This window comes from Jatropha curcas, chromosome 2, assembly GCF_041381405.1.
Source record: "Jatropha curcas cultivar XTBG-Jc1 chromosome 2, XTBG_Jcur_1.0, whole genome shotgun sequence".
Classification (NCBI taxonomy): domain Eukaryota; kingdom Viridiplantae; phylum Streptophyta; class Magnoliopsida; order Malpighiales; family Euphorbiaceae; genus Jatropha; species Jatropha curcas.
The window spans coordinates 26,837,959-26,851,422 of NC_143152.1; the positions used below are offsets into that span (position 1 = coordinate 26,837,959).

Sequence of the window (13,464 nt, forward strand, 5' to 3'; positions counted from 1 at the left end):
AATTAGATAATAAAAAATAATATATTTGACACACACTGTAGCTTGAGTTACTTAAGTGGTGAGCACAAAACGCATCGTTTAAGTCCCACAAGTTAGCAACCTCTCTCGCCTCTCTCCTCCGTTGCAATTTGAGACAACTAGAGGCGCCTTTCTTCGTATCTTCGTTCCGATAATCCAATCTCAAGCTCAAGAATGGTCTCAAACCCGACTCGAACTTGTTGCTACTGAGATGCCCAACAAGAAGCCTCCATCTCCTTCTCCTTCCCGATCTAAATTTTTTCCACTCGCTCTTCTAAGAAACCGCCGTCTGATTCTCCCACTAGACAAAGGGAAAAACTCTCAATTGGCTCGAGTTAGAGAAATAATTGAATTAATGGCCTATCGAGAGAAAGGAGATTACATTTCCAACACCGAACCCTGTCCATTAGCGCCAGGGATTCCAATTTGGCCATCGATCTTGTCTTCTCTTCTGCAATCTATAAGTTTATCTCTTACTTTGAGATTATTAGTTTTAATCATTTTGTTTTGTTTAATTGTTTTAGTTCATTAATTGGTTTATTTTGGTTGAATATATTATTTTTTATTATCTAATTTTTACCAAATTAAAATTAAGATGCAATTTTAATAAAAATGTCATTTTGGAGTATACGAGGGATTAAGATCATTTTAGGGTACAATTGATGCATTTTAGGGTACAATTGATACAAATTGTGAAGTCGAAGATTAAAATCATTTTGTGATATAATCAATACAAATTATAAAGTTTAGGATATATCAGATGGTTTATCCTATTTTTATTTTCACTTAAGTTTTTTCACATATTATTCAACAAATAATTTAATAATTTAAAATATAATAAAATATCATTTGATTTAAGTTATTTTTTTCCTCATTAATTACTCCCATATCAACAATTAGTTTTAAAAAAATTGTAAAAATAGTTGAAATTGTAAAAATAATTATTGTGTAATGATAAAATTAAAAAAATGATGCTATTGAATTTCCTCAAAGTAACAGATTTAGACCAATGAAATTCTTAAGAATTGCATATTAAATTGGACGAAGAAAGTAACATTGTTGGATTCAAAGCAAAGCAAACCCGCACGAGCCATGTTATTTTTAGTCAAATTCCTATCGCTTGAAGCAGGGATGTGCAGAAAAATGTTTCAAATACAACTTTGAATGAGCCAAGCCCAGCTCTGGTTGTGAGGTCAGATCAGAAGTAGTCAAACTTGCAAATAATCATAAATGAGCCAAATTTGAATTTGACTTCAAAATCTATTAAATTGAAATAATTTTATATGGATGTATATTTAATTTTAACTTATCGAGCTTAACTCTGAATAATGACCCGTGAGTTTGACTCGATAAAGTCAGCCCAAAATTAAATAAAATACCTAATTAAACTAAATTTAACTTGATATATTATCTTATGAATCTAATTTACTCAAACCATTCGCTTCAAATATTTTGATTTGATTTCGATGAATATTTTTCAAATCGAAGGTGTTAATAACATATTACCAACAAAATGCTCATTTACATCCTGACTAAAAACATTACCCCTTGGAATTGATACTGAGAATGAGAACAGAACAATCCGAAAAGACAGCTTTATTGAGCATGAAACTCAAGCTACTGCTAGTTTACACCAGTTATAATGTGATGTTCCACAGCTAGTAATGTCAAAACAGGCAGCCCCGCTCGGTCTCAAAACAGACCGAGTCAAAAAGCCTGTTAAAAAAATGAACTTTCAATGTTCAAGCTCGACTCGGCCCGCAGCACACTTGAGGACGGGGGCGAACATATCCATTTTAAAAAAAATAGGAAATCTGATGTACTTTTATTATAGAAAATCAGGCCCACTATTGTGAAAATCTCTCCTCTTTCTTTAAAGTTCTGCCTGCAGTAATGTAATTTTCTCTGACCTCCTAAAGCGGGCAGTCCATAGATCCATCTAGTTCGGCCCGCACGGGCCTGCTCTCAAAACGTGCCAGGAAAAAATGTCCATCTTGAAAATGATCCTCAATTCTCTTGTTCAGATCTGAAAAAAATATTAGGCAACCCCGAGCCATCTGCGGAGTTAGACCTGTTTTAACAGTACTCTAACCCAAGCAAGACTTCAGATTGCTTTTGCCCTTAAATAATAGGGGAAAGAAACAACTTTCAATCACTGAATCAGAGAGCTGAAGTCAGCCCATGAAAATAATCTTCAAAATGCACAATTAATGATTCAAAGGTAGCTGCTAAATTGCCAACATTGAGTGAAGTCACAATTCACAACTCAAATGCGACATAAATAAGAAGCTGATCTAATGCACAAAAGTACAAATGTAATTCATCTGATCCAGATGAGGACATCTGAATTGCGGAGATGACCTTGCTCACAAGAACATCATAAATCATCTAAAACAAGACAAGTGCCTTCCAACAAAATTGAAAGCCTAAGCTTACCCCACATCATAAAATGACAAATACTCTACATCCCAAGTTGCTAACACAAGGAACCAAATAAATTACCAATTCTGGGATCTGATCGATGTAAGACATGAACTCTGAGCCTGTCCTTGCAAATCAAAATCTCAGTTGAAAAAATTAAAATTAGAAATAGGCATTTGTTAATTTTACCATGCCAAAAACATTACTATCCCTGCTTGTCATCTTTTCTTAAAGCCGTACTTCTTCCGTTCATAGAATAAATCTGTTTTTGCACTTCCTAAATTGACAATTTTTGGGCACCCATCTCGGTCTTTCTCCTGTTGAGTACATTCTTTGCAATAATAAGCATCAGAAATACCCACTCCTCCACAGATAACACATCGACCTTGGAAAGATCCATAGTTACAATCATCACAGACTCGAACTAGCGTACATGGACGCACATAAGAGTCACAAATTACGCACTTTCCATCACATTTCTCACATAACCGTCCAATAGCAATCCCTGCTTGCTTCCGGCACATGATTAAGTCAGGATGATGCTTTGCCATTCTCTCTGAACTTCCACACTACAAATTCTCTGCATGCATCATACATTTACTTGTAAGAACATGAAACTAATTTGATTTTAGTGATTGAGTTTACAAATAACAAACTAATCATGAGTTGGCATTCTAGCCAATAACTCAATAATGAAGCCAAAAATTGATTACTCAAAATTTCTAATGATTAACGACATACAAAACCCTGAAAAATAAAATTTTCTAGACCGATGACGCTATTCTTTCCATTTCTACTTTGCTACCAAAATCAAATTTTCTCAATAAATTACAATTGTGATCACAAGTTTCATTGCAAAGAATAATCAGCGAAGTACTGACAAGTGCACTATAACACATACAATATACCCATGGAAGATTAAGAACAAGTCAGAAGCTGTTAGTCCATGTTTCCAATTACAAGTTAAATTAAAATTTGAATAGCTGAAACAAAAGCCTAATCAATAACCAAATCAAGTTGAGCCTATAATTCGTCTATATCTCGTAGGAAAGATTTTTAATTTCACCGAGTTAAACAACGAGTCAAACCAACCTAGACAGCTTAATTTCATAATTTTCTACTAGCGCATTAGCGTCGTTTTGAACTTTTTCACCCTTTTGAAGCTGAAGACGACAACAATTAGTGCTTGTTAGTGAAATATCTTCCGGGAAAACAAACAAGAGATAAATCTTCACTACATAGGATTTTGAGAAAGTAGTAAATGCAGTACTTGTTAAACTAGAAACACGAATAAAACAATAAAATTTCATCTTTAAGATGGTAAATACTTACAATGGCTAGAACTCGAACCTGATCTTCGTTGGTTATCTTCTTCCGATTATTGTTTTTTCCAATTTTTTGGTACTGTTCGTTCTTCTGAGTCAAACGAGCCGCCCACTTTCTCCTGTCAGAGAAGGGAAACGTTATACTCATACACGAGCATTGTATTTAAATACAATTACCTTTCTGTCCTTTTTTTTGAAAAAAAAAAATGGATTGGGAGTTCTTTTTTTTCAAGATGAGATTTTTTTTTTTTTTTTTTTTTTGTTTTTTGAAAGGGTTCACGATGAGATTTGAATAGCCAAGAAACTAAAAAATAATTAATGGAGTAGTATTAGTCAGTTCGTCCCAAATTATAATGACAGTTTCTTTTTTTCTTGTTTGGATGCCCTAAAATATTCTATTTACATTTTAAAAATATATTTTTTTTTTTACTTTTTCATAAGATTCCTATATAATAATTCGTAAAAATAATTAATATTAATTAAATATACTAGATCGTAGGAAAAGTATTAATTTTTAATACATTAACTATTTATTCTATTTTGAAAATTTTAAAAAATTATTAATATACAATCTTTAGTTCGTATTAAATTAGTTTACTTGAAAAACATTTGAGACTATAAAATTAAAACAATTATTTTTATTATAAAATACAATATAATTAAATTTGAGATCGCTAATAATATCTTCTATTGAGATAAAAATATTTTTGTAAAATAGAAATGAATTATATTGATAATATAATTTTGTTCAATGTGTAGTGCATTACAGGAGAAATATAAGTGACATGATAATTATAAAAACAATATATATATAAGATTTATATATTACTCCTTCCATTTTATTTTGTTCACATAGTTTGATAAAACAGACATATTAAGAATTTAATCAACAAAAGTTATTTTTAATCTTTAACTCGTTAAGATATGAATAAAAATCCTTCATTTAATGAAAAATCATAAAAGTTATAATGAAAAAAATAATTATTTACATGTATAAATTGAAAAATTTAACAAACATTTTAAAACATTTAAAAAAGAAATAACAAACAAATAAAATGCGACGAAGTAAGTATTAGTTTTCAGGAAATAATCTTTATTTAGTTGGGTAAGTAGATTTATATGTTATTGTATCGACTTTATTCATTAAACTCCTATGATCAATAAATATTTTTCATAATTAAGCAAATGCAAATTTTGTAGAGCGAGTAAATGAGCATTTTATTCCGTAAGACAGCTATGTATTGTATTCCCTGTTATTTAATCCCACGAGCCAAATAAGTCCAAAAAGGAGATCATATGCTGTATTAGCGATATTGTTTTACATGTACATGCTGATTATCTTTATATGTTTTCTTCTTGGATAATTGACACGTCATTCAGATAAAGGAATGATTATTTATGACTAATTTTTATTGGCACGAAGAAAAATGATCATCATTTCTAATAGTGATATATAATATATGTATCTTACAAGTCTCTCAAGTGCAATTAGTGATTATTACACTTATAATAGGCTACACAAGCGAGGCCTAGAACAGAACTGCCTTCCATTAGCTTTGACAATAGCCATTGCTCCAGCAGCCACTCCAGCCCACAGCACAGTAGACACATACTGCTGCGCATTTCGCCCCACTGTTAAACAAATAGGATCAAATATCATCTCTTGTTGGAATAATAAAGAAAAACTCCGGAACAACAAAACCAAAACAACAGTATAGTAATACCTTGTTGAGCAGTCAAGGAAGTCAGTGTTAACCCTCCAATAAGCAAAGCTGACGCGACTGGGAGATACTGCAATATTTCATTTTGTCAATCAGATCCCTTGTCTGGTAAAAACAAAATATGCCTACATAAACCATAACCAGGTCCGAAAGTGAATTTTTGGTTCAAAGTTCAGAAGAATCAGAACCCAGCTCAGAACTGCCAGTTCAGTCCGATTCCAAACCGGCCAGAAGCAATGCAGCAAAACTCTTAATAAATTATTATTATTTTTTTGCCGGAATTGGACCGTGGCTAGGTCTATCTACAAGCATGTAAAATAGAATGCAGAATTGGAAAACAGGATAAGTAGGCAAGCAACAAAAAGTTCAAAGAAAACTACCACCAAATTGATAAAGAGTTAAAAAAGAGTGAAGGGCTCTTTTCTATTAATACAATCTGAAAAGGAGTTCTGTTAAAGAATATCAGGACATGCATGCTTAAATACAAAAAATAGAAAGATATTTGCATACAGAGAATGATTCGAATCCATTAAGCTGGAACGGTGAAGGACCATTTCTGTTGACAGTGTAGTGGCCACTTATAAGATCCAATGCGTCCTGAAAACATGTGAAATTTATTTAAGCAAGTTTCAAGGATGTATAGCAAGAGCCTGGCTCTCTTCAAGTGAATAACAGTACTAAATTAAAAACATAAAGGGGTAGCTTGCCTGCCGAACTCCATCTTGAAAATTATTCAAATAATATCTTGAAATAGCACTTAATCCATCTTTGATTATTCCGCCTAAAGTCTGTCTTCCATATCTGCAGAAATGACAACATATCCAAAACTACACAAATAGAACATTAATTGAACAAAAAGTAATTGCTAGAACATTGCTTTTTGTTTCAACTTACCGAACCAGGTCCCCTTTCAAGGCATGAGTTCCAGTATATTCAAGGCTTAGCTCATCACCTTGCTCGGCCCACACTGATGACAGTTACAATTAAGGGAAATAAAACAAATTATCTAGGCATAGAAAATCACCATAGAAAGATTGCAGCAGTAAGAAGGAAGTTATATACATGTTCTGAACTTTCCATAATCCTCAGTAAACATAGAAATGCACTCATTAGAAGCAAGTACTCCTGTTCTTTGCAATTGTGCAGTTAAAGACTTCTGAGCTAGGAAACTCTGAAACATAAGAGCTTTGTATAAATAGAAAACACAGCATATCTCACGTAAAATTAGCATATATCATGAAACAAGAATAGTAGCACTACAATAAAAGAAAAACAACCGTGCTAATACTACTATACCAACCTGGGTAACATTTGTACGATCAAGGCAGTCAATGCAGTTGGATCTAATAATTCCTTTCTGCTCATCTAGTATGTTTCCTTCTACGTCTATGATCAAATATCTGCTCAGCTGGAAGAGTAATGATTAAAAAGCAGTATTATGGATAGCTAGGATACTGGATCATGGCATTTTTAATAATAAGAATCCATGTATACAATTCATTTGCTATTATTACCCTTGACTTCTGAAATCCTCCGAGATTTGATCATAAAGAATGTGTAGATTATCAAAGTTTGATTTGCCACAAATGTTATGAAAGTCAAATGACACATATCTGCAATGAACATGAGAAATATATTGTCAAATCCCAAATTACATTTTCTTATATGTACAAATTTTGAAGAAGAGGAATGCTAGTATGCTACAGTAACAAATCAGAAAATGCAATCCAGAATATCCTACACCATTTGAGAAGAGGAAAGCAAATCAGAAAGAATGGGCACAACAATATGACCAAAATAGGCATAAACATGGTTCCAAAACCATTGGTTCCCGGGACTGAACTGCTTTGAGGGGCTTTTAAGACGGTTTTGGAACCATCAGTTTCTATTCCGTTCCGGTTTGGAGCCAACATTAGATAATTATTTTCAAGCTTTTTAGTTCTTGTTTTCAATTTTGTAGCTTGAATAAATAATAATAATAAATAGTACTATTGAAAAATACTAAACCAATTCAATAAGAAGTTTTGAATTTTATTTTAAAACATTATAATAAAATAAAAAACAATATTAGGAATTTCTTTAGAAATATTTTTTTTCAAAGTTGCAAACTGGACCCACCAGTTTTAAACCAAAATCGTTAGTTTTGGTTTCAAAATATGAAGAGCCGAAACTGAACCATAAACACATGGTTTCGTTTACGGTTTGAGACAGGGAACAGTTGACTACATTTTGATGTTGGCTTTAACCAGTTTGGTTTCAGTTCGATTCCAATTTGAAATTGAACCGTGGTCATGCCTAGATCAAAACAATGTAATCAGAAGTCATAAGCACTCCTGTTTGCTTAGCTTCAACAAAATAACTGCAAAACAAATAACTTCTTGCAAACTTCTGATTGCAGTCCTACATAGACTTCTACTGAGCAATTAAAATACATTTTCTTGCTTCATTAGGCACTTCCCAACAAAACAAATTTCCATCTTTTCTTCTCCCTTAAAACAATATAAATGTTTTTGTGCTAGGCAGTCTAGTTGGTAGAGTTTCTTAACATTGTACTGGGGAACTAAGATCCAAGTTACTTTCAGTTAATGAATTTGACTTTTAAAGGAAGTGATGGTAAAGCATTAAGCAAAAGAAGGAGAAAAAGAATTTGCAAAGCCATTGTTAAAGTTTTTGCTTAGTTCAACAATGAAGCCCACATGCCCAATTAAGATATTGCATGTACATAGACATCCAATCACAAATGTCAAGGCATCTTCTTCTCAAAGCACCAGGTCCTACATACCACTTACAAGCCCTATCACAAGCTGGTGGTCAACTTTTTCAAGCATAAAATCATAATAATTCATTTTAATTTTGTTTTAAAATTTTAATTGTAATTCCACATTTTGTCCTGAAAACACAAGTCCAATAAATTTGTCGATGATTATGCTCACAACAAAAGTTGTTACTAAATAACACAAAAGCAGTCAATAGACCTCTTTAGGTTAATAGAACCGAACGCTTGGTTATGTTACTTATAATCAAACCATTTCAAAAATGAGCCATGAAGAAAAATGCCTTGCAAGCAGCCAACAGTTACATGACTCAATAACCATCAATGAAAACAATGACAAAGTGAAAATGGTGACAGATTTCTGTATAGGTAATCTCATAGGAAACAGTAAAAATTAAAAACTCAATCACAGACAAAATATCCACATATAGAAGTGCAGAGTTTCACCTCACATTTGGAAGCTTCTGCATTTCTGCAGCATATGCTGAGCTTAATTTCCCTTCATCACCATGCTGCAATGGTAAACAAAGCAAATAGCAAATTTCTATAAATGTTGGATATTCTAAATGAAATGAGCCTTGCATGATTATAAGCACATGTGGACAAAGGCCACCTGTGTAATCTCATTAGCTTTTAAAAGAAACAGTTTATAATCTTGTTCACCTGGCCAAATAATCTACCTTCTTAGACTACATCATTACTAGACTATGCTAAAATTTGAGCACTGGAGTGAACAAGGTCAGGGGGAAGGCCTTACTTTATCAGTTAAGTCAACCACCATTGTGTCTCCATACCGTTGGTGAAGATCATGGAAATGGCGCTCCACAACTTTTGACTTAAGGAGAACAAAAGAATACAGAGGCATAAATAGGAAAATACCATGACAAATCGAAAGAAAAAAGAGCTCTATTATGCTTTATGGTACACACATACCGTTTCCTCGTGATTAATAATTCTAAGACGTGGTTTATAACTCAAGTCAACAATTTGTTCCCAAAGAAGAGGAATTGAACCACGAACCTGAAAAAAGTCAAAGAAATACTTATCATACACATTGAAACAAATATGTCTTCCCTGCATTAGAGGATCAAATGAGACTGTGGAAAAAGCTATGACATGATGAGTCAAGATACTCTAGTCAGGGTTTGAGTGTTGAGATAGATTTACAAGGATACATAATCATTCTTCAACTTAAATCTATTCCATATGATAGAAAGAGGTATAAAAATGGACATGTTCGGTTTACTTGCACAACAAAGAAACTGAAATATACAACATATGCAGCAAGTTGAAAGAAAAATATTCATTCATCTTTATCCTTTCTATTCAATAAATTTAGAAAGAGGGCATTTTGCGGACTGATAAAACAATTCTGACTGGACATGCATTCACTACCTTAAGCATATACATTAATAAATTATTGTGTCTATTTTACTGATGCTACAATTTTGAAGCAGAAGAATGGAGAAGGTAAAGATCCTCCATTTCAAGATATAGTTATATTAAAGTGCACAACCAATCTCGAAACTTTAAAAGACAGAATATACCTGCAATAACGAGGACTTGAAACCTTCAAGTTCCAGCAGTTGCTCAGTTTCAATAAAATTAGCAGCATCTCCTTCAAGGTTAGCTCCTCTTCTCCACATTCTTGTTCCTAGGCCACCATATTACGATAGTTAAGAATATATACCGCTTGCATACAGCCACATGGGCAACCTAGTATTGTTAAACCCTGTAAAATTTTACCTAGACGCCGAGTGCACCTTCTTGAAACTAATGTAATAGTTGTAGTTGTCTCATTCAGCTTTAGTTGTGCAGCTCCAAAGCGTGAATTGTGGTTAAATGAGAACAGAAGAAAGAATCTTTGAAATGGGATATAATTAATGTGATTCAGTGTTTTTACTCTCCTTTAACATATAATAGATGTGCAGACAGAAATAAATTTAAATAATTGGCATAAGATATCAGAGACTTCAGGATATTTCCTTGCAACAGAGGAATGATGAACTCATCAAGCTGCCAAAATAAAAATGATTGGATAAGAAAAAGGAAAATGATCTATTGATCCTATTGAAGAATTGACTAGAATATTCTTGCTTAATTTGGAAAAAAACTCTATTCTACCTTTTGCTTCTTTGCAAACAAGAAATGCATTTTCAAAAATGTTTGCAGAAGCTCTGTTTTTTGTTGCTTTTCTAATTAAGTAGAGTATCTACCTTGCACTCAATGAGTTCATCCAATAGATTTTTGTTCCAAACAAATCTAGGGTCAGCCTGAAATGCAGAATTGTGGAAGTTCAACAACCATAACAAATGATGAATAACTGCAGATGGTTGCAATTGAAGACGAATAACAAAAAATGAAATGATCAGAAGTATTTTCATTGTTCCTTATCCCGTTGAAAATCCTCAGCTAAGCTGATGGTGCAAATGAATGGAAAGAATTTACAACAAACATAAAAAATTTTACTAAGAATGTAGACATATAATTTAATTCATCATATTTATATTTCGTAAGAACCTGCTAGAGCTTATTCTATTCTCAGTTTAACAAAGTACGTATTCTATAAACATTAAAGTTTAGAAACCAGTATGTAATATATAATCTTTTATAGAATAATAACTGATTCAAATAGAATCAAATGCTAAATTAACATAAATCACCAGTCTACCATGAATCTTTCAAAACAACAGAAATAAAGCAACTCAAATTGACTGACAGAAAAAGTTGACACCCATTACTACAGCAGTAAGTGTCACCCCATTAAGCACATCATCAAAATAAATAAATCACATTATTTGGGTGTCAATTGCGCAAGATATTATCTTCAGATAATGATTTAACAATATAATTAATGTGGATACTAACCTGCTTCCAGATTGGTTTAGCCATCCACCCATCTGTTAATTTACATCTTCTCTGTAAACTGGAACACAAAATAAATGAATATTACTAAAATTAGATTGGAATCCAATTTGAAATTTTGACTTGGGATTTCATTAGTGGTGGGTTATTTTGGTTTGCGAACACCACTGAATAAATAAATTTTAAGGACATATATGTGATTGTTTGTTGAGTCCAATTTGAGTTTATGTCACCATTTATGTAATGGATTTGCGATGAGAATGTCTATTAGATTCTGTATAAATAGAATAGATTCTCTCTCCGTCTTTAACTCAAATGTTGGTTAGTCCCAGTAAAAGCCACCCCCATGAAAGAGGTGAAAAGAAAATGAGTGGAAGATCTAGTCTATGACTTCCTAATACGGATTCTTGTACTTGAGTTTTGTTTATGTAGTTCTATTCTCAAACTAGCACCATGTTTACTTCCACTCATTATTTATTCCGCTATATCAATTAAATTGTGTTTTAAATTCATGCACTAGATAGATTAACTTATCTTATACAACATAGTCAAGAGCATGGTGAAAGGTAGTAAACAGGAACAGAAGAGATTACTTCAATGTTATATCTGTTTCATATGAATAGTACAAGCCAGGACTCGATTCCACCGTCTTCAACAGATTCATAAAGTAAGCCTCATCTCTTTTCTGAATTATAAATAACAATAATCATCATCAACAAGATCTTAGGGGGAAAAACCATTATCCAAAATTTCAAAAGATGAGCCTTTGAACAAATGCAGAAGAAGCAAAACCTTACTTCTTGAGAAGTCGAAAATCTTAATGCTTCGTTGCAGGACAAAAACTTCATAGACATTATCCTAAAAACTGGAAAACCAAGAAAATTTCCAACTTCCTTCCGAGAAGTTATTACAAGTATATATGTACCTGCATCAATAATATAAGCGAAACTTGATATAAAAAAACCTCTGACGGCCATGAGAAAAGCTTATAGATTCACAGTAGTTAGTAAAATCCAGTCCATGATACAGTAAAAATTACTGTGCTTCAATCTAATCACGCACATAACCATTAACAGGATCACGTTTTGGTTTACAATTTAAAAAGAGCGCTTACCTGCAATAAGTCTAATTGTACCAGCAACCCCATAGATTGTCGATGTTTTGGACGGACTTCCATTAGCAGTCTCATCTAAGAAATTAACAAAAAAAACAAATAAAGATTTCTATTCTACATATAAAAATGTGAACAAAATATATAATTAGTCCTATCAGCTAGTTTAGGCCAAGTAAAGGTGAAGCCACTTAATGAAATAAAAATGTAACTGTCTAATTAACAGTTGACCGTTTTCACTCAAATTCAATAGCCATTAGCACGGAGCTCAAAACTCAAAAATCCGAATTCTCACAAAATTTCAAATCTCTTACCATTGATTGACTCTATGTTGCCATCTCTTCGGTCAATCGAGAAGCCTTTATCAGGAGACTCTAAAGATTTGATCACGTACTTGTCTTGAAACTCCTGCAACTCCAATCGATCATAAAGCTTGAATCTAACAGAAGAAGAAGAAGAGACAATCTCCATAATCACAAAAATGAAAGAGAATGCTATAAATCGTTGCTTGATGTGTTAGAGAATCGGAAAAGAAAAATTTTAAAAAGTTTCATGGGAACTGAAGATTGGTCATGAAAAAAAAAAACAGCTATTCCGCCCAACAGAGACCGTCTCTTCTTTTGGGGCTTTATGATACGTCTGCAGAAGAGTTGAAATGAGCTGTGTATCGCTTGATATCATTCCCGACTTTATTCAAAGTAATTTATTTATAAACTCAATATTGTTTCTATTTAATTAATAACATTTTTTTAATGTAATATATTAAAAGTTATTTTATTCGGTAAAAAATCATATTAAAATTTAGTTATTTTAAAATTTATAAAATACTAGTTTGTTGTTTTTTTCAACTTATTTAAGAGATTTAGAATTTGAATTTATAAATATTAATTTTATTCATAAAAAATAATTCAATTTCAAATATGTTTGATTTTTTTTTAACGAATAAATTTTAATTGAAATTTTGGTTTGAATTGTTTTATAATCTTAGCAAAAATGAAATATTTTTAAATTAAATGATATTAAAAACTTAATTAGTACAATTTTAAATGAACTCACAGCTCGATAAAATAAAGATATAATTAAGTTTAACTTCAATTTGAATTTAATTTGATAACCGTAAAAAAATCGAGCTCAAATTTTATTAAATAAAAAAATTCAAATGATGTAATTTTGATATGGATTTAATTAAATTTTATGAAACTAATTTGTGAATTGAAATATGAGCTCCAT

The 13,464-nt window shown here is 32.1% G+C and overlaps 2 protein-coding genes across 4 annotated transcripts; both read right to left on the bottom strand.

The window, feature by feature from the left end:
- Positions 1–2,289: 2,289 nt before the first annotated feature.
- On the bottom strand, positions 2,290–3,924 carry LOC105646575 (PHD finger-like domain-containing protein 5A). Its single transcript, XM_089718605.1, has 2 exons — positions 3,772–3,924; positions 2,290–3,019 (listed from the first exon to the last, which is right to left on the bottom strand). The coding sequence occupies exon 2, from the start codon at positions 2,988–2,990 to the stop codon at positions 2,658–2,660; it is 333 nt and encodes a 110-aa protein (XP_089574731.1). The 5' UTR covers positions 2,991–3,019; positions 3,772–3,924; the 3' UTR covers positions 2,290–2,657.
- A 1,221-nt stretch (positions 3,925–5,145) lies between these two features.
- Positions 5,146–12,914, bottom strand: SAC8 (SAC domain-containing protein 8). Of its 3 annotated transcripts, none has more exons than XM_089718607.1 (20): positions 12,549–12,913; positions 12,238–12,312; positions 11,921–12,048; positions 11,717–11,808; positions 11,127–11,184; positions 10,475–10,531; positions 10,241–10,274; positions 10,005–10,085; positions 9,806–9,912; positions 9,192–9,278; positions 9,016–9,093; positions 8,706–8,770; positions 7,000–7,098; positions 6,786–6,885; positions 6,548–6,656; positions 6,385–6,452; positions 6,193–6,312; positions 5,996–6,082; positions 5,489–5,555; positions 5,146–5,396 (listed from the first exon to the last, which is right to left on the bottom strand). In XM_089718607.1, the coding sequence occupies exons 1-20, from the start codon at positions 12,703–12,705 to the stop codon at positions 5,269–5,271; spliced, it is 1,797 nt and encodes a 598-aa protein (XP_089574733.1). In that variant the 5' UTR covers positions 12,706–12,913; the 3' UTR covers positions 5,146–5,268. The 3 variants fall into 3 exon arrangements, 2 of the variants coding, with proteins under 2 accessions (XP_089574733.1, XP_089574732.1); XM_089718606.1 differs by having other exon boundaries at positions 6,193–6,286; positions 6,380–6,452; XR_016319798.1 differs by lacking the exons at positions 5,146–5,396; positions 5,489–5,555 and having other exon boundaries at positions 6,380–6,452; positions 12,549–12,914.
- Between the last annotated feature and the right edge of the window lie 550 nt (positions 12,915–13,464).

Coding starts and splice junctions, on each gene's coding strand:
- LOC105646575 (XM_089718605.1), bottom strand. CDS start 2,990: ATGGCAAAGCATCATCCTGACTTAATCATGTGCCGGAAGCAAGCAGGG.
- SAC8 (XM_089718607.1), bottom strand. CDS start 12,705: ATGGAGATTGTCTCTTCTTCTTCTTCTGTTAGATTCAAGCTTTATGAT. Junction 10,275..10,474: donor ATGAACTCATTGAGTGCAAG/GTAGATACTCTA, acceptor TTATTTTGGCAG/CTTGATGAGTTCATCATTCC. Junction 9,913..10,004: donor AAGGTGCACTCGGCGTCTAG/GTAAAATTTTAC, acceptor ATGGTGGCCTAG/GAACAAGAATGTGGAGAAGA.